The 21,956-nt window shown below is 41.5% G+C and overlaps 1 protein-coding gene across 1 annotated transcript in view; it reads left to right on the top strand.

The window, feature by feature from the left end:
• LOC124805079 (3'-5' RNA helicase YTHDC2-like) overlaps window positions 1-21,956 on the top strand; it is a 306,102-nt gene that overhangs the window by 53,994 nt on the left and 230,152 nt on the right. Inside the window, exon 5 of the mRNA XM_047265510.1 lies at window positions 17,312-17,478. Within this exon, the coding sequence (XP_047121466.1) occupies window positions 17,312-17,478 (167 nt within the window). The remainder of the gene's footprint in view (window positions 1-17,311; window positions 17,479-21,956) is intronic.

Raw genomic sequence — 21,956 nt, 5'->3', positions numbered from 1 at the left:
GATTACACATCTTTGAAGGCCCAAAATTTGATCCCCAGTTGGTACAAGGAATTTCCCCATCACTTAGTGCTGTGATTTGGCATTTACATTAAATTGTAGGTCCTTCTATGAAGGGCTAGGTAAGTCTTTTTAAAGGAGGTAGGATGGCAAGGGCATACCACCGTGGTTAGCAAAGCACTATGATGCTGAAACCAACATGTGTCCTGACAAAAACTTAACATTTTTGTTTCTCACAGTTCGTCCTGACAAAACCTCTCCATCATTCTCAAAACATCTCAGTCAGTCACTCACATAACATCACACCACTGCGAACAAGATACTGAACCACAGTCAAAAGCAGAGAGAAACACATACAGTTTGTCACAGTAAAGAGACAGTATCAAAGTAAAGAGAAAATTAGTCACAACTTAATTATTAAATTGTTCATTCAATTTAACAACTGTGCTCAAGAGTTTCTCAAAACTTAACCATACTTAGTCATAGATTACAAGTGTGTGCTTAATGCATTAATAATCTCCAAATTTCATTATCCCCATCTTGAAAGACAATCTATAGAGCTATACACTCCATAAATCCTTTTGTTAAGGTATCTACAACTTGTTCCTTGGAGCGGATGTATTGAACATCCAGATATATTTCATCATACAACTGTTGCATAAAAGTGTATTTAATTTCCACATGCTTCAGTGATTTACATTCACCTTTCTGTAACAGACATATTCATGACTAATTACATTCATAAACAGTTGAAGTCTTGACAAATATTTTAATTTCTTCAAGAAGATTCTTCAACCACAGTATTTCTTTTGTAGCTGTTGCCAAAGCAATAGATTCTGCTTCTGTTGCTGAGAATGAAACACATTTCAGCCTCTTTGTTGCCCAACAAACAGGATCCAAAAACCTAGAGTATGTATCCTGTTGTAGATCTTCAGCCCTCTTTGCTTCCCTGATCAGAGTCAGTGTGGCAGTAAAGAGAATTTGAATTTTTCCCTCTTGTAACACAATACCAACATCAAATGATCCTTTAATATAGCATAAGAATTCATTTCAGACCTTTGCAGTAGAATTACATTGCCTTATTTTGGTGTCTCCTAAAATAGTTAAGTGATGTCTAGTCTTGTAGTTGTCTTCACATACATTAAGAAGTCTATTACCGGTAATTCTCTGTGTGGTTTATTGTTTAACCATGTCGCCACAAGCACTCGGTCAGTGGTTTACAAGGTTTGCAGTCTTCTATATTGAAGATAAGCTCATTGAGTAAGATTAGGTTAGATTTGATGTACTTTTTATTCCGCTGGATCCATAGTTAGGAGATCCTCTAGGATAAAGACCTTATCATAAAAACAAGAAACATTTTGCCACTGGTTTTCTGTATATTAGTTGCCAGGAAGAATTCTTGCTCACATTCAAAATTTTGTTTCTAACTTATTTTTATTTAATATCAATGTCTTTGCTTTTAGAATCCCCTGCAATTCGAATATCATCTACAAGGTTAAATCAGTAAGAATCTGCAGTTTTGCTTAATTATTTTTTGTTTGGGATTACGGCTTTGCGTGATCACCAGCCATGATATGGCACCATTGTCTTTCTCTGTGATGGTTGCTGAATTATCACATCAGTCAGCTCTGTGCTGTTGCAATGTTAAGATGGCTGTGCCTCTCTCTGTTAGTACCATAGAAGAACAGCATTGTGTGATCCACTTTTTGTGGTCTGAAGGTGTACCAGGAGTAGCAATTCATAGAAGACTTACAGTGTTTTATCACAGCAAAGTGGGTTGAAAAGTTCAAAAGTGGTCGAATGAGTGTGAAGGGTGGGCAAAGAATGGGTCATCCAGCTACAACCACAACTGTTGTCCATGTTGAACAAGTCATGTCTTGATTTTGAAAAACAGGCAAGTGACTGTTGATAATGTGCCAAACCATATGCACATTAGTCATGGTACTGAATATGAAATCGTGCGTATGACACTAAACTTTCACAAAGTGTGTGCGAGATAGGTTCCAAAACAACTGGATGGAGAGCACAAGCATGACTGTGTGGGTTTGTGTTCGCATCTACTGGACCATCATGCTAAAGAAGATGAAATATGGAGTTAAAACTTCCAACCAGAGATGAGCTCTGATCAATAGGCAAAGGTAGCAGTGCAAATGTGGCTGATGTGCAACCTGCAACCTTTTTTGCAATGGGTATTGGAAAGCTTGTGCAGTGTGAACTAAGTGTATTGAAAAGCGGAATGAATACATTGAAAAATGATATCAATTTAGGTTTTGTACTATTGCAGATAATTATTGACTTACCCCATACATAAAGCAGCAAATAAACATTATTTATGTATGTTTGGTGTCTGTTCTTTTGAATATGAACGAAAGAACAGATGCCATTCTTGATCGTGCAGCCATACGTATTGTGGTAAAGTGGAACAATTTCTGAAAGCCACAAATGGGCATTGAAATGAATTTAATGGTCACATGTAAAACTTTGTGCCTGACTGGAAGTCAAACCTGGATTTCATGCACTACGTGAGATGTCCCCTTGACTGCTTTGGCTATTTGAGCACACATCCTGTCCTACCCAAATACCCAACTTGTCATACACTACTTACATAGCACCCCCTGCCCGCCATACTTACAACTTGCAGCCTCAAACTGATTCTGAGAGAGTGCATCTGCATGTAAATGTCTGAATGGACATGCACCGTTCATGATCCCGCAGCCATACATACAAGTGATGAAGTGAAATAGAGATTCTGACGTCGGCCACAGTCGGGCATTGAAATGAATTCAAGGGCGACAAATGAAAGTTTGTGCTGGACAGGCACTTGGACATGGATTTCCTGCTTTGTGTAGGCTGTCACCTTTAAAGAAAGAACAGGCACCACACAGATATAAATATATACACCTTGACGGCCAGCAGTAAGTATGATGCACTGGTGGTGCTGTGTAAGTAGCTCACAAGAAGTTGGGGATTGGGTTGGATGGGAAGTCTGCTTGGATAGCCAAAGTGGTTAAGGTGACTGCTTGCGTGAAGCAGGAAATCAGGGTCTGAGTTCCAGTCCAGCACGAACTTTCATTTGTCAACATAGAATTCATTTCAGTGCCAGCTTTCAGCCAATGTCAGAACCTCTATTTCATTTCATCAAAGAAATATATGACTTATCAGAGCTTTCAACAGACATCTATCAACTTTAAACAGTGGAAAATCCAGGATGGAATAATAACAGTATTATGAAAAGGATAGGTTGCTACTTACTATATAGTGAAGATGCTGAGTCACAGACAGGCGCAACAAAAAGACTGAGTGTGACTTCGGCAGCCAGAGAAAGTGGTCATGTGGATGTAAGTTGTGTTTGCATGAGAGAGAGAGAGAGAGAGAGAATGTGTTTTCTAATTCAGAAAAGGCCTTTTGGCCGAAAGATGACTTGTAGCAGTCTTCGTGTTGTGCCTGTCTGCGACTCAGCATATCCACTTAATCTGTCAACTTTAGGTTGCCAAAAAACAGCTGCCTAGAGTTCCAAAGTTCTTAGTGTCTACTTCAGCCCAATATTGAGTTTCCTTATTATAAAAATTTTCAATACATCACATCTTGCAGCTCTTAGATGTTGAAGAAAATACATTTTTAAATGTTTAACACCACAGCTGCTATTTATCTACTGGCTGGCTACTTTTGGGCTTTGCTCATTTTTACAAGCGACCTTCTACAGAGAATAAAATTTGTTATTAGTGGATGTGTCGAATGTGGATTATAAAGGTGTCATTGATAACATTGTTCATATGGTACTACTTAGGCTATGTAATTTGTATTTATGATATGTTTGATGTGGACAACTCTGCTTATGTCATCACACTTAAATGTACCTCAGATCTGCATTAAAAGATGTCACAAGTGCATGAGATGAATTAGGTGCCCAAGACATCAGTACTACTTCACTATCATGCTCCTCAAACTACTATAGCATGAATCTCACTTTGTGGCACAGACAGCTGTCCAGCTGGTACATACTATCACCCTTGGGAAGACATCAAGCATTAACGGATGCAGCTGATCCACAGTAATTTTCACCTAGTCTGTAGCTGTTATGGTGCCTTGGAATTCCAAGTTAAAGTCCCACAAGCAAAAAACTGCTGCCACTGGCCTGTGTCTGTTGCACGGTTCATGTTTTGGGCAGCTATTTGCCTGGATGATGACATATCCAAACATGACCATCAATCTGGTGTAACAAAAAATGTGATTCATCTGACCAAGCAACACATTTCTATTGACCCAAGGGCCAATCTCAGTGACGCTGAGCCCACTGAAATCATAATTGATGGTGTCAGTAGATCAACAAGAGAACATTTTAAGGGTTGTCTGCTGCAGAGCTTCATGTTCACAATCTGTAGTGAATGATGTGCTCTAAAACATTTGTGCATGCACCATCATTGTGGTCTGTCATTAGATCTGATGCAGATCACTGCCTATCCTGCTGTATAGATTCGGGAAGTCTCTGACCGCCATGTCATGTGAGGAGATGTGGATGTCTAACATCTTGGTGCCAGCTCTTGGTTTCACTGTCTTTCACTATTTTCACTAGATGCCCACCACAGCAGCATGCAGATAGCTGACCAGCTGCATAGATTTGGTGATGCTTCTTCCCAGGTGCTGGTCCATAACAATCTACCCCTTTTCAGAGTCTCTTATGTCAGTTGACTTCTCCATTTGAGGCCCTTGTTGTCACTATTAATGATTTTCCACTCATCTTTGCTGTGCTTATATAGTTTCCTTCTCTTGTCACATGCCATCCTCACCAAGCAGCATTCAGTCTCACCGTGGACAGTGGGCATAATGGGCAGAAGCAAAGGCAAGAATTAAATTAGGTAGAGATTCATCTCATAGTTGAATTGTTGAACAGTCAACAGACATTCAAACAAGACTGAAATGGTTGCTAAGCTTTCAGACAATGTCCTTAATATCCAAAACTGCTTAGTCTCACCACTGCCGCACTCTGAAAGCTACGAGGCTGATAACTGTAAAATTGCCTCATTTTCTTCAAATGTTGCAATATGTGAATGCACCAAAACCCAGTGGCAGCAATAACTGTGGCTGTGTCCAAGTCCAAAATACTTCCCCTTCTGTTTTTCTCAGAGGGGAGACACATAGCTCTGGTAAAGAAGGATTTAATTTACTCAGTCTTATCTTGAAGATGTATAATTGTGTAACTAAATTGCAACTAAGATAATTTAGCACTTCTTAAACCTAGAATACATATTTTTCTGTTTTAACCTTACCGTAACTCTGTAAAACATTTGAATTTATATTTGAATGGCTGATATTATTACATGTATCATGACCAGATACAATAAAAGGAAAAATGAAATGGTTACTATGGACATGCGAATGCTTCAGTTGAAATCTATTGTACTACATGATGACAAAACATTGTTAAAAAATCTCAAAAAGTTCTTAACAGATTTTATTCAGATTTTTATGCTATGCTTAAATAAACGTTCAGACAGACATACGCTTCTGTTCTTTTTCAATACATATAATATATAAAAAGGAAAAATTGCTAACACAAATCGCAAAAAATTCTGGAGCAGCTTAGTTCACATTTTTACACAATATTTTGATAAACATTTGAACCGACCGACATAGGCTTTACATTTTCTTAGATGAAAAAAAAAAAAAAATTGTATAATGTGGTAACAGCATTAACAAAAATCCTGAAAAGTGGATTCACATTTTTATACAATACTCTATTAAAAATTCGGATTGACATATAGTACATATTTTTTAAACAACAATGTACAGATTTTTTGTGAAAACTCAACTGCAAGAAAGAAAATGCTGTGCTCTGATGTGCTATGTGTCTTGTGATAATGTGTGGTATTGTTTACTTTCTGTAACACTCCGGTTTATCCTACTGACTTATCCCGCTCGGTCGGGATCTGATAGCAGCCCAAAAACAGATATTAATTAATATGACCGTGTACCTAATGGGGCTGGCAATCGGATTGGACTGCTACGGAGTTGTTACATTCCATTTTGTCCTTCTCGAATGCTGTAATAATGTACTGTTTGGTGGCAAGAAGAACAACAAACACAGCTTCACTAAACAAAACCTATATTCTTATCAAAAACCACAAAGATAAGGAGACAGCCACTGCCTTCGTCAATACACTGTTAATAACGGCTAATCTCAGCACGGGCTTCCTCGCTATTCATAATCGTCACACGCAACATACAATCACTGTAATCCAAATAATGCCGGCGCGGTAGACGCGGAATCTCAATAACGGCACATAAATATCACTGAATCACACTAGTAACTATACTTTTTCACTTTCCCGTATATTTCTAACACAAAAGGGGTTGAACCGCGGCGATGGCCACTCCCTTTGTCGGTAATTTCTATCAATTGCTGGCTTCTGCTCAGCTCTGCCCGCCTCGCGGGAACCTACAACACGCACTGACTTGACTCAACTCTCAATCTCGCGACCCGACACACTAATCGATAGTTGCCCTGTCAACCTGTGTGAGTGCAAACCTAGTAGTAAGGGCCTGCGAACCCCTTACATTTCTCACAGTCAGTTTTAAGTTTTATAGTAGGGCATTTAAACCATTAGACAAGTGGTTTCTCCCAAATATATTCTTACTCTTTATATATAATTTTAAACAAAAATTCTCTGCACAACAATGTGCTGTTTTATTTTACCTCCTTGCAGCCGGTTTTGATATAAAACAGGAGGGTAGTATTTACGGGTTGTTGGCCAGTACTATAGTTCAATTCTTTTATCTTGGCGGCTCGCGCATGCCCGCCCAGACGCGGGAGATTGCTGCGTTGCCAGTTGCACACGACGCACGCGCCAATAGAAGCAGCGCCATAGTATAGCATAGTTTGCCAGCTTACGTGTAGGGGGGAGCGCACAGTTCATGAAGTAAAGCCACCACGGCCGCATTAACCCTTTTGTTGCTACAAAGACGTGCTCCCTGCATTCCGCGATGTGCGCAATTTTGTCACTGCACTGCTCGCCTGTGCAGACACGTCGTGTTCCGACTGCTTTGACCCTCTTATCAATCGATTCCACAAAAACTATTTGGCCCAAAAATTTGATTTTTACACATCTTCTTGACTGATACCTTCCCCCCATAAATGACTTAATTTTGTTTCGATGTTCAACACAGTTATTATGCAGCATTAAATATAGTAAACCATTGCACGAAATTTTGAAGAGTTTGCAGAGGTAAAAGTCCATAGAGTATACTTTTCGTATGGTCGATTTTAGTTGCCACAATGTTGAGAATGAAATGTGGACAAGATACCTAAGTTTCATATAAAATTTACTGTATAACAATAGCTCATTTAAGTACCACATAGGTGTCGTATGTAATATTGAGAAATATTTCGTCTTTCGCAACTGTAACAAAAGTTTTATTTACACTGAGCACGTTTGGCTTTATTTTAAAGCACTTCAATCAATCAAAAGGAAGTAGACAAAATACATTAAACAAAACTGTGGACTTACAAAAACATTACGACTTGAATATACTGTCTATCAGTGAAGTGCTCTGAGCTATGTCAAATATAATTTTTGTGTGTGGCACACACAAACATCATTTATTTGCTAAAACACTGATCTGCCAACACAAACGTTGAATATTGTGTTACCGCAGCACAAAACTACGAAAGGTGACTTGGCAATGGAGGAGACAAAATACTGTCCACTGAAGATGCTTCAAAAGAGAGAAACGCGTCTGGTCTAAATAAGTCCCTTATTACAGTTGCAGAAGAGGAATATATTTCAGTACCATTGGTAAAACTGCGACTGTGGAACAAAAACAAGAAAGAGAACATGAGTACCATTGTGTATGTGCCATACCTTTCCTTGATTGAAGTGCTTTAAAATAAAGCCAAATGCGTCCGGTGTAAATAATACTTTTATTACAGTCACGAAAGACGAAATATTTCTCAATATTACATACGACACCTATGTCGTACTTAAATTAAATGAGATATTGTTGTTGTGACTTGGCAAGACAGCCAAGCCACTAGGAGGTGAAGCCGAAAGGCACGCGTTTAAGCTCACGCAGGCTGGCGTGAGGTCTGGAACAGTTAAAGGATTTGAGTCTAGCAAATAAAGTACGTAGTTGTTGGAATACTTAACTTTAATCCATAATTGGTGAACATCGGTCTGGCGGTACATGCATCACAAGATAAATAGCAATTGATAATGGCGCCTTGCTAGGTCGTAGCAAATTATGTAGCTGAAGGCTATGCTAACTATCGTCTCGGCAAATGAGAGTGTAATTTGTCAGTGAACCATCGCTAGCAAAGTCGGCTGTACAACTGGGGCGAGTGCTAGGACGGCTCTCTAGACCTGCCATGTGGCGGCGCTCGGTCTGCAATCACTGATAGTGGCGACACGCGGGTCCGACGTATACCAGCGGACCGCGGCCGATTTAAAGGCTACCACCTAGCAAGTGTGGTGTCTGGCGGTGACACCACATTCCTCCACTGCAGATCGGCGTACGGTTGTGTTATAAGGCTTCTGCCCGCCGTGGGGAGGACCCCACATTGACGTATGCGACGAGGTGGGGAGCCTAACAACAGGCGAGGCTGTGCCACCCGCACCCTGCCATTCGGTCCGAGGGGAGCTAGGAAACGCCTGAAAACCTAGTCCAGGGTGCACGCCAACATGTGGTGTACGCGCCCGCAAAGAGACAGGAGGGGCCAAAGGGTCGACCTCCATCGGGTCGGGGCACCCGACGGGCGAAGACGACAGATGGTCCGGAGCGGGCAAGAGTTCCATGGCGGAGTACAATGGGTCACGGGAAGCAATCAGCAGCGCGTGACCCAGGGAGGCGTCCGGCGGCTGCAGCGAAGCGTCCACTGCGGGCGTCGCCGGCGGCAGAACAGGCGGCGGCGCATCGCCATGGGGCAAAATGGAAGGCAGCGTCGGTAACACCTGGGGATGAGGCGAGCCTGTAGACGGTTCCCCAGGGCGCTGACCGGACGGCACCGTCGCTGAAAGCAGACGGGGAGCGGCAAAACCCGTGCGAGGACAGAGGCGCAGCTGATTGAGATGCCGACGCACCTCACCAGAGGCCCCCAAAACCAGATACATAGCGCGGCCGAGGCAGTGAAGAATGCACCCTGCGAGCGAACGCCGTGAACCGCAATAGTTGCGGTAGTATACAACGTCGCCTGGGGCAAAAGCAGGTGTCTGCCGCTGCACAGGAACGTGATGTGGCGGATGTAGCAAAGACATCAAGGTTCGATGAGGATGACCGTGGAGCAACTCAGCCGGCGAGCGACCATCTCGAGGCTGAGAGCGATACGAGGACAAAAAGAGCAATAACGCGTCCTCCCGAGAATGAGATTCTTTCAACTTCAACATCTGTGACTTGAAAGTCCTGACCAATCGTTCAGCGGCACCGTTTGACTGTGGCGAAAACGGCGCGGACGTCAGATGTTGAATACCGTTGGCCTTATTGTTGGAAACAATAGTCTGTGGAAGACCTTCAATGCAAAAGATAGCGAATAACGCTTGGATGGTGACAGATGATGTCGTGGAAGACATCCGGACAACAAAAGGAAAATTACTGAATGAATCTACCACAACCAACCATCGAGCATTCCAGAATGGACCAGCAAAATCGATGTGTAAGCGTTGCCAAGGGGAAGAGGCTTTTGGCCATGCAAAGAATTTCCGCAGTGGTGCGGATTGTTGTTCTGCACACGCCATGCAAGAAGAGCACATATTCGTAATTGCAGCATCGATTCTGAACCAAGTACAGTGCTGACGAGCAAGTTGTTTCGTTCGCACTATACCCCAATGCCCTTGGTGGAGAAGCCATAAGACAGAGGACTGTAACGAACGTGGGACCACGACCCTGGACTGATCATTATCAGAACGCAACAGCAAAACACCACATCAAACAAAAAGTCTCTCCTTGTGAGCAAAAAATCGGCGAACCAACGGATGCTCGATTCGTGACTTTGACAAGGGCCATTGCGTAGCAACAAAACGCAGAATGGTAGCAAGGACAGGGTCAGCTGCTGTGGCTGTAACTACACGACGAAAATCAATCGGAAACGATTCGATCACGTCATCGGTTTCCGCATCAATGAACATGTAAGCAAGTTTGGAGGAATCGAATGCTCTATCCTCAGCAACAGGCAAACAGGACAACGCATCGGCATTTCCGTGCTTAGCAGTGGACCGATACAAGATATCGCAGCGGTACTGCGAGAGGAAAATAGACCAGCGAATGAATTTCTGCGCTGTATGTGGAGGTACAGGCTTGGTCGGATGAAAAAGCGATGTCAAAGGTTTGTGGTCTGTGATGATGGTAAAGTGACGACCATACAAGAAATCATGAAACTTTGTAACACCAAATACGAGAGCCAATGCTTCTTTCTCGATCTGTGAATAATTTCTTTGTGCAGACGAGAGCAATTTGGACGCAAAGGCAATAGGGTGATCGTGCGAACCATCTTTGTGCGCAAGCACAGCACCGATCCTGAAATCCGATGCATCCACCATCAACAAAAGGGGTTTCTCGGGATCGAATGGCGTAAGGCAAGTATTGGAAAGCAACGCCGATTTCAACTGGGGAAAGGCGCGTTTCCGTCGTCCAGACGAACGGAACACCTTTCCGGCGTAAGCGATGAAGCGGAGCTGAAATGGAAGAGGCGTGGCGCACATAGCGATGATAATAATTGATTTTTCCCAGCACACTCTGTAGCTGCTTCAAATTCTGCGGCGAAGGGCCAACTTCGAAAAATATTTACCCGGGCACAGTTTGTCAAAAAGATCTTCCGGGCGGGGTAAAGGAAAAGTTGCAGTCACTAGTTGTGGATTCACTGTTGCCTTGAAGTCCACACAAAGTCTCAATTTTCCGGAAGGCTTTTGCAAAATTACTAAGGGTGATGCCCAGAGAGAAGCCTGCACACGTTCAATTACACCTTGGGATTCCAAATCGTGTAATGTTCTTGCGACCTCATCACGCAATGCGTGGGAAACATTGCGCGCTCTGAAAAATTTCAGTTGCGCGTTTACTTTCAGTTCCAAATGTGCTTTATAGTTCTTAGCGCAACCAAGGCCCGGTGCAAAAACGTCTGCAAACTCTTCACATAGACGAGAAGCACTGTCTGAAGGCACAGTCTCGTTCACTGATAGGACCTGATTGACTATAGACAAGTTAAACAACTGAAATAAATCTAAACCGAACAAGTTCACTGCAGAAGAAGAACGAAGGACGTACAACGACACAACTTTTGTTTGTCCTTTGTATGGTGCAAGAAGGCTGCACTGTCCTAACACAGGGATTGCTTGTCCTGAATAACTACTGAGCTTAACATTTGCGGCACGCAACGGAGGTGTGCCCAGCTGTTTGTACGTGTCTTGATTGATCAATGAAACTGCAGCTCCGGTATTGAGCTGGAATGGTATCACGTTGCCATTAAGGTCCAAGTCTACAAAAAGTTTATTGTCCCGCTGACCAGAAGAGCGACTGTCTCGTGCAACGTGAACTGACACTGATACAGAATCACTTGCGACTTGACGGGATTTCCGGCGATGTCGACGCACACTATTCGTGGGACAAACACAGTCACTGTTAGAGAGAGTGACACTGGGCGGAGTGGAATGAACTATATGAATTTCCATGGGCGAAGGTTCACGAGCCTGAGTATTCTTGGTTCGATTCCGGCGCGAGGCAAAGGGCCGGGAATGGTTGTGAGTGTCCGATCTGAGCTTTTTCTGGCAAACACTTTGAACATGTCCTTTTTTATTACAGAAAAAGCAAATAGCCTGGCGTGACGGGCAATTCTCACGTGAATGTCTAGTAGCACACCGCGGGCATGATTTTAGCACTGCATTTGCTTGCTTGCGCGGCACACCTGGCAGAGAGCTTGGTGGCAGCTGCGCTGACGGGCGCGAGGGCTGTTTACTGTTCCGTGCAACGCGCCCGGTGGGCCAGTTAACGTGGCACATGGCCGGTGAAGGTTCAAATGATTCCTGAGCAAAGTCAAGTGTGTCCTGCCGATCCAATATGTCCATCACTTGTTGAAGGGAGGGATTGACTAATTTCAAAATCTGTTCCCTTATACGAACATCAGAAACGTTCTGTGCAATTGCATCACGCACCATAGTATCTGAATAAGGAAGTCCACATTCACACTCAAAAGCACAATCCCTAGTAAGGCCTTGCAAAGTTGCAACCCACTCCCTATTAGTCTGACCAGCCGTACGTTTCGTACGAAAGAACGTATACCGTTTGGCAACTACATTGACTGATTATTTGAAATAAGCATCTAATGCAGACAAAATTTCGTCGTAGGACAGAGTTGCTACGTCACGTCGGGGAAATAATTTCACTATCACACGGTACGTCTGGACGCCTACGGCGGGAAGGAGAAAAGGCTGCCGCTCATTACCTTGAATTCTGTAGGCGGCGAGATGGAATCCAAATTGGCGTGGCCACAACGTCCAGCTTTCCAGTGCAGCATCAAAAGGACGAAAAGGTGGTGCAACTGCGTGTTGTGGCTGCGTGAGCGGTGGAGCGGCAGCCGCCGCATCGTTTTGCATTGCATGTTGACCCTGGACGAGCTGTCCAAGTGCATCCAATAAGGCCTGCGTCTGCTGATTCTGCAAGCGATAAAATTCGGACAGTACATCTGGAGATTGTGGCGAAGCCATTACACAAGTAAACCAGTCTAGCAATATGAACGCAAAATCCTCGTCGTCATTTGTTGTGACTTGGCAAGACAGCCAAGCCACTAGGAGGTGAAGCCGAAAGGCACGCGTTTAAGCTCACGCAGGCTGGCGTGAGGTCTGGAACAGTTAAAGGATTTGAGTCTAGCAAATGAAGTACGTAGTTGTTGGAATACTTAACTTTAATCCATAATTGGTGAACATCGGTCTGACGGTACATGCATCACAAGATAAATAGCAATTGATAATGGCGCCTTGCTAGGTCGTAGCAAATGACGTAGCTGAAGGCTATGCTAACTATCGTCTCGGCAAATGAGAGCGTAATTTGTCAGTGAACCATCGATAGCAAAGTCGGCTGTACAACTGGGACGAGTGCTAGGACGTCTCTCTAGACCTGCCGTGTGGCGGCGCTCGGTCTGCAATCACTGATAGTGGCGACACGCGGGTCCGACGTATACCAGCGGACCGCGGCCGATTTAAAGGCTACCACCTAGCAAGTATGGTGTCTGGTGGTGACACCACAATTGTTATACAGTAAATTTTATATGAAACTTAGGTATCTTGTCCACATTTCATTCTCAACATTGTGGCAACTAAAATCGACCATACGGAAAGTATACGCTATGGACTTCTACCTCTGCAAACTCTTCAAAATTTCGTGCAGTGGTTTACTACATTTAATGCTGCATAATAACTGCATTGAACATCAAAACAAAATTAAGTCATTGATGGGGGGAAGGTATCAGTCAAGAAGACGCGTAAAAATCAAATTTTTGGGCCAAATAGTTTTTGTGTAATCGATTGATAAGAGTGTCAAAGCAGTGGGAACACCCTGTGTCTGCACAGGCGAGCAGTGCAGTGATGATAAAATCGCCCACAGCGCGGAATGCGGGGAGCACGTGTCTGCAGAAGCAAAAGGGTTAATGAAGAGACAAAGCACTAGAAATTTCAAAAAATTGCATTCAAACGAATATAATTCGTGAAGTAAGGCACTTCGATATTGTTTTTAAATAATGAAACTATTAAGCACCACACAAGGTTTGAACTCATAACCTTTCGCGTAGCAGCCCAACACCTTAACCGTTACGCTAACTCACCTCGTCTGACTACATAACGCCATGAGGACTATAACACGGCACGCAAAATACTGACAAACACTGTTGGTATGACTATGAATTACTCACGCTTCGTCGAAGTACAATAGGAAATAAACAATTACCGCTGTTCTTTATTGCGAAACAGCGGTTTGTGAGAGTGATACAAACACCTTTCCTTGCTATCGCCTGAATTAGGAGTCTTATTGCTTGTTTGGTTTAATTAATTAATAGAATATGAAGCAAATGGTATAAAGAATGCTTTTTCCAAACTTTCTATAAAAGAATGTCTACTATCAAGACATTGCTTTTGTTCTATTACTTTATTTATGACTGAACGTTTCTAAAACTGAAGACACTCGTACATGCTCTGCACTGCAGTCGAGATGTGGCAACGTCGTTCTCTGGCTGACTGTGTTTTCTGACGTCAGATGCGCAGAACGAACCTAAACTCGGCTGCCAACATAAATGACGCACACTATAGTACAGAATCTGAGCCATTTGAAACTTTGTAATCCTATCCATTCACAGATTAAAATGATGCAAAATACTGTCATTGAAGCTACTGTCCTCACAGGTCCAGCAGTGGAGAGGTCTCTCTCATACCTGTATACCAGTGTTGCCAACCAATTTACTCATTCATTTTAATGACTTCATTTCCCAATCAAGGTTTTGTTTGCAATAACAGTAAGCAAGGCTCAAGGTCAGAGAGAGGGAAGAAGATGTAATGGCCAGGGGTGGGGGATAAATAGGCATAGAGAGGGGGAAGGAGGAGATGAACAGACTGAAGGGGGAGGAAGAGATGGAGAGATATAGGAGGTAGGAGGAGATGGACAGAGAGAGGAGGGAGGAGGTGATGGACAGAGAGACGAGGTGATTGACCATGAGAGAGGCAGAAAGGGAGATTAGGTTATTATCCAATCCCATATATATTTAGTAAACATGAAGCAATACCAGGTTCACTAGTTTACTATGAATATCTGTTTACTATTTGGAAGGGAAACAGAGGAGTACAGTAACATCTCTACAAAGATTCAATTTCACAGCATTTTTTCAGCAAATATTCATTGTTCTTAAGCTTTTGTCATTATGGGCTGAGGTAAAAAGTAACGCTGTCCTCGGTACCATTTAGATTACCCTTCATAGAACCAACAGTGAATAAATGCCTTCAAACTTTGTGTTCTGCCATACGGCAGGTCTTGTCATGGGGGAAGCCTCGTCAGAGAGGTCCACCACATCTTTGTGTTCTGCCATATGGCAAGTCTTGTCACGGGGGAAGCCTCGTCAGATAGATCCACCGCATGAGCATCTAGGGAGTACACATCATTCCAGTGGTGGTTTCCCGTTGCTTTCCACTGGTGGTGATCAAATGATAATGAGGGCAACACAACACCCAGTCCCTGAGTGGAGAAAATGTCTGACCTAGCCGGGAATTGAACCCAGGCCCCTTAACGTGACAGACAGCTGTGCGGAACACTCAGCTATCGGGACGGACATAAATGCCTTCAGATTCATAGTAATTGTCTCTGTCTCCAAATTATTATTTAGGTTGGCTTCCATTCTTATTCAGTTCTAGCAAATTTGCATTTCCCACATGCACATATGTGTTTGCACAGTTCGTAGGTCATAGTGTGTAATCATAATAATTAATACTTCATAAATAACATAATTGTGATTTTTGTCCGGTTTATTCTTCTGCTCAATACTTTCTACCTTGCTTTTAATAATAGACCAGTCACTTAGAGGCATGATGGGCCAAGAAGTCTGGCCATATTTGCCATTATGTACAGCATTACTGGCAGATATGTAATTTTTATTTGCTTGTGGTGTCTTTTTTTGGACATTATTTGAGTGCAGATTCACTTTTTCTCCTCAACCTTTGTGAGAATCCAGCGTGAGTGGCAAGTGATGAGTGTGGTGGACAGGGGCGATAAGTAAATATTGTGTGACAAGTGGGGAATTTGGGTTGGATGGAAAGCGTACTGGGATAGCTGAAGCGGTTAAGGTGACCACTTAACGTAAATTGGGTAATCTGGGTTTCAGTTCTGATCCAGCACAGATTTTTATTTATAGCCATTGAATTCATTTCAGTGTCCAATTGCTACCAATGTCACAATTTATTTCATTTCATCACATACTTAACTGATTTCTCGTCAAATGTAGTTACTAAAAAATAGGCCAAACTGCAAGATTTATTTTTCATGTTTACTTTAGTTATGTGATAGATTCACAAAGTTTAAAATAAAGGTGATCAAAAGTATAATTCTCCTTAAAAAAAGTGTGAGTTGAGTTATTGACCAGTTTCTTCCTTTTGAGCTTCCAAAATTCTAGCCCACTCAACAGACTTGACATAATTGTAGCAGAATTACAGTAAACTGCGAAATCGAAGGAGTATATTCATTAAATTATGTCAACATGACCTCATATTGGCTAAGCCATTCATGACAGTAGCTGTTACTTACGCAAATGTTCCTTCTGAAATAATTCTAGAAATTGACGATAGAAATCAGCACCTGTCAAGGGGCAGGTAGCAAGGCATCCATCCATTGTTCTCACACAAAATGAGTCCAGTTTTTCGAGTGACAAGTGGCTCACGCATCGAGAAAATCGTGGCCCAAGCTGTACTCAGGGTCGGTCTTTTGAACACAATGTTGTGACCAGAGCTATGCTTGGGCTTGGTTTCCAGAGTGTTAATCTCTCCACAGAAACAACCTTTGTCCCTTTTAATGATTTCATTCCATCAGAAATTATTATTTTTTCAAATTATTTATATGTAGATTTCATCAAAAGAATTTGGTGTAAAAACCATTACTCAATTTTTGTATTCCTGTCACCATGGAAAATATTATGAAAAAAAATGGTGCCACTCTTTGAAATTTACTCAGGCATTTCTTTAGCATGTATTTCAAGTTCCAGGCTTAAAATAGAACTTTGATCTTACTTAACAGTTTTGAGAGTGACAGAATTGTTGTCAAATGTGAAACATTTTGTGTCTTCTCTCATAGATTTACCTCTGTCCATCTTCATTCCAATATAACTTTTATAGATTTTGTACTGACCTTAACTAAAGGATCTGTTCTATGTATCCTGCCTAAGAGTTAGTTTGAGGATGAAACCTAGAAAGTGTATGCAAAAATGAAACTGCTATTATTGTAGGAAGTAGGAGGGAGTTTCTGTGAAATTTGATTATATAGTATGGAGGTACTGATAGAATTAAACTTCAGTTGGGCCAGGAGACATTTCAAGTGACCAGATTAGCAGAGCATTGTAAGAGAATACATGCTTCCACAGCAGATTTCACTGCCGAAATGTTCCCAGGTTATCAACCAAGTATCAACATTGTCTTGAAGAAAAATTTCAACAATTTTCCCTCTAGCCATCTTCATGCAAAGATGTAAAAATGTTCGTGGATGACGGTGCAGTGATTCAGCTAATAGCCCAAGAAGAGTTCACCATTGCTGAAGCATTTTCATTAGTAGCCTTAGTTAAAAGTGTGGTAATTGCTTTTTGATATGATTTTAGGTTCCACAGTTCATTCTAGAAAATGGACATCTGACAGGAAAAGCATGTCGCATTATATGCACACAGCCACGTCGATTGTCTGTAGTGTCAGTTGCTGAGAGAGTGGCTGCAGAGCGTGATGAGAAGATTGGGGAGGCTATTGGATATCAGATTCGCCTAGAAAGCAGGTAACTTGTACACCAATGTGTTGAATGTACCTAAATTAGTTTGCTGAAGGCCTTGGTTTTTACTAATACACCTTTTCATTTGTAAGTTGCAGGCCGTTTTGTATGGTGTTTGACAAGTGTTAGTGAAGTCAAATTTTTAAATATGGAATAATTTCTTCTTTTCTTGTGTAGTGTCATTGAAATTAATTCTTATTCTCCATATCAATAATGCTGACTAGTTAACGAAGGTCCAGTATATGAAACAGGTTCTCAAAAATACATGACAGGCTTGAAGACTTCTCAATGATAGAATCCAGTGCAGTACCTTGGATAATGAATGTTCATCGGAGATGAAGGTAATATCAGGACGACCCCAGAGAAGTGGGGTAGGACCATTCCAGATCTCCTCGTACATAAATGAGTTGTCTGTTAGGATGAGCAGCAATCTGACACTGCTGCTGGTGGTGTTGTGTGTGAGAATGTGTTGTTGTTGAGGTACTGCAGGGGAGATTCATAATGATTTGGACAGAAGTTGTATTTGGTGTTGCTGGCTACTTGTTGTAAATGTAAGTCAGAGTGTGATATTCAGATACAGTTGTGATGAATACTGTTTTACAAAGTTAGTCCTATTAAACATCTTGGTGTGAATTGAAAAAAACATGAAATGGACTAAGCACAACAGGTGTCCTCCTCCGTAGTGTAGCGGTAGCATTACCGCCTACCACGCAAGGGGCCCGGGTTCGATTCCCAGCAGGGGACTGGGTGTTGTATGTCCTTTCTCATCATTTTCATCATCATTGACTCGTAAGTCGCCGATGTGGCATCACCTAAAAAGGACTTGCACTACAGCTGCCGAATTCCCCCGAATGGGGCCTTCCGGCCAACAGTGCCATCCGATCATTTCATTTCAGCACAAAAGGTCAGTTGTAGGGGAGGTGAATGGCTGACTGCTATTAATTGAGAGAATTGTGGGAAAGTGCAGCACACATTTATAGGAGACCGCATACAGAATGCATGTGTGACACACACTCAAGTACTACTTGAATGTTTGAGATCACCACCAGGTCACATTAAGGGGAGACATTAAGACAATCTAGAAGCATGCAATTAGATTAGTTACCAGTTGGTTTGTTCAATATGAGAATGGTACCTAAATGTTCCATGATTAGATGGGGATCTTCGGAGGGCTGAAGATGACATTTTCACAAAATGTTATTGAGAAAGTGGAGGGAACCAGCATTTGCAACAGGTAGCATGCAGAGACATACAGGCAGTAATGTTTTCCTCTGCTGTACACTGCACAGTGACTTTCAGAGTATGTATGTGGATGTAGATGTCAGTGGAGGAAATGGTTTCATTTCCCAGCAATGACACTTCAAGGATATGTGATAGTGATGTGAGTGATGTCAGCAGAGTATTTCCTTTGTCTACATAGAAATTGTACGCAAATGGATACAGCTCAGTGTTTGGAGTAAGCGGTGTTCATTGGTAAGAGACCACACAGAAAAATTATGTTTTGACATTTTAATAAGACAATTATTGCCAACTGAAGGTAAATGAAATGCAGCAATTCAAGCTGTACCAATCATCTTGATTAATAAAAAAGTAATTTTATGTTTACCTGACAGGATCAGTCAGTGCAGGAGGTGACCTGTAATTTTGTATTGCAGTCTGCAGTCTTCTTTTGAAAACCAATTTATTTGCCAAGATCACTATGTAAACCCGACTACTGAATTACTAGTTTCGGCAGTATATACAAAAAGAAAATATGTTGACGTTGCAGGCTTACAATCAAAAAATGTCTGCTTGTGTCTGTGTATGTGCGGGTGGATATGTGTGTGTGTGAGTGTATACCTGTCCTTTTTTCCCCCCAAGGTAAGTCTTTCCGCTCCCGGGATTGGAATGACTCCTTACCCTTTCCCTAAAAACCCACATCCTTTCATCTTTCCTTCTCCTTCCCTCTTTCCTGACGAAGCAACCGTCGGTTGCGAAAGCTGGAATTTCGTGTGTATGTTTGTGTTTGTTTGTTTGTGTGTCTGTCGACCTGCCAGCACTTTCATTTGGTAAGTCACATCATCTTTGTTTTTAGATATATTTTTCCTACGTGGAATGTTTCCCTCTATTATATTCATATCATTAATTTGAACCCAACAATTACGTTTGTTATTGTCGCTGTTGCATTTAGGAATCTTTCCTGTCGTCTTATTTTCTCTTTCTGTTTTTACCAGTAGTCTCACTTTGTATTCACCTTCCCCTTTTTACCGTAATCTACTATACAATTTTATCCCGCCTATACATACTCAATAATACGTAACCAACTTCCAAACCATTACTTAAAAAAAAAAAAAAAAAAAAAAAATTATTTTCCGCTTTCAACACTATCGCTGCTTTTACAAATGTCTGCTTGTGTCTGTGTATGTGCGGGTGGATATGTGTGTGTGTGAGTGTGTACCTGTCCTTTTTTCCCCCCAAGGTAAGTCTTTCCGCTCCTGGGATTGGAATGACTCCTTACCCTTTCCCTAAAAACCCACATCCTTTCATCTTTCCTTCTCCTTCCCTCTTTCCTGACGAAGCAACCGTCAGTTGCGAAAGCTGGAATTTCGTGTGTATGTTTGTGTTTGTTTGTTTGTGTGTCTGTCGACCTGCCAGCACTTTCATTTGGTAAGTCACATCATCTTTGTTTTTAGATATATTTTTCCTATGTGGAATGTTTCCTTCTATTATATTCATATCATTAATTTGGTACATATTTGTACAAAAAAATGTTTTATACATGAATTGCATTTTATATTACTACCCTACATTGTGTGGGGGCTTGTTTTCCAATTTCCAATTACATGATTGTTAACTGTCATCCTTCACTTCCAGCGAAACATAGCTAATACTAGTACATATGTTGTATGGTATGAACTTGTTAATGTTATATCATCATTATGTCACAGATTATCCAATTTTATCTGATGGTGTATGCAGCCTTCCATGACAGTCAACAGCATGCTGTTTTCCTTTCTTTAAATACTATACAAAAACTTTGCTGTTATGATTATGTGGTGTGTACTACTTTGATGTTACTTTTCTTCTGTTAATTTCAGCATTTAACAAAAATGTGAGCACATTACATTAGTTGTAATTGATGTCAAGCAGTGCAGACTGCCGTCTGATTACACCTCTCAGCACTAGCTTCTGTTATACTCCAAATCCAGTTGTCAGTGTGTCTGTTGCAACCATCGTGACTTTGTACCACAAAGTACCGGATGTGCCATGCATCTGTCTTGTTTGTGCTCAAAGTTGTACATACTTTTTGTAGAGCACCTGTTATTTCATTATAATGCTTCAATTCTTCATATGGTTATGTTTTTAAACATTTTTACTTGTTGGAGGTATTCTTTATTATTTGTTGACTTTGGACTTCATCTGTCCATAGGGGCAGAAATTTATGAGATTTGTTATTTTACAGCATACTGTATAGTCATCATGTGACAGAGTAGTGTTAGCATTGTTGGTGTAGCCATCACTGTATGGTTTTATGGGTATATAATTTTTGCCATTGCGCTGTTGTGTATGCTCTACTACATTTATTTTTTGACTGAAAGACTGTAACTCGACATATTTTCTTTTTATAGACCTGAGGATGGGAATACACATTTCAAAAACAAATAATCCAGTAACTGTATTTATCTAGCAATCTTGGCAAATAAATTGGTTTTCAAAAGAAGAAACAATACAATTTTGTGTCTGTTATGTCAGAAATGTAAATTAGAGGAATTTATTTTAATATGGTAGCATACCAGATTAAATTGAACAGTAATTTGTGCCTCCCAGAGCAGTAATTTGTGCCTCCCAGATAATGGACGTTACACAGATACAGGTAAGATGCAGTTACTTAACATAGGTATTTATGCAGGTAGCTGAAGATGTTGCCGACACTAAGGCAGAAAAAGGAAAGATAATCTCAAATGGAGACAGACAGCTATCAAACAGAAGGCTAGTGATTCAAACAAAATGTGAACTTGATAAAATACACTGAATTAAACAAAACTATTTGTTAACGTATTCAGTAAGAGGTGAGATCGCACAATAAAAAAAGAAGACAGTATCTTATGCTGGGTTGATACCATATGTCATCTGTTAAGATGGTGTAACACCTCATTCTTACTTGTGCAGAGGCATTCATCCTCTTCGCTTTTGTGGGCATTGGAGCTGTTTTCTAATATCCAGGGAAGGGAGTGTTGCCCAGCCGTGGAATTGATGGCCTAATCTTTCCGTAATCTTTCTAATTGGGTTTTGGCCTGGGATGACTACACTGGTAAAGGATTACGAGTAGTATCTTTGCCTCAGTGGCAGGTGTTTTCTAGCCCCTGTTGGAAATAAACTTTTTATAAAGTTTGGGCAAGAACCATACTTTTCCAAGGAATGCTGTTAGTGAGAGCAGGAACTGGGCAATGATTATGCCTGCATTCTGCTTCTGAGGTTGATTGTGTGAAAGGCATTGATGTTTA

Source organism: Schistocerca piceifrons, chromosome 7 (assembly GCF_021461385.2).
Source record: "Schistocerca piceifrons isolate TAMUIC-IGC-003096 chromosome 7, iqSchPice1.1, whole genome shotgun sequence".
Classification (NCBI taxonomy): Eukaryota; Metazoa; Arthropoda; class Insecta; order Orthoptera; family Acrididae; genus Schistocerca; species Schistocerca piceifrons.
This window is presented reverse-complemented; position numbering and strand designations above follow the sequence as displayed.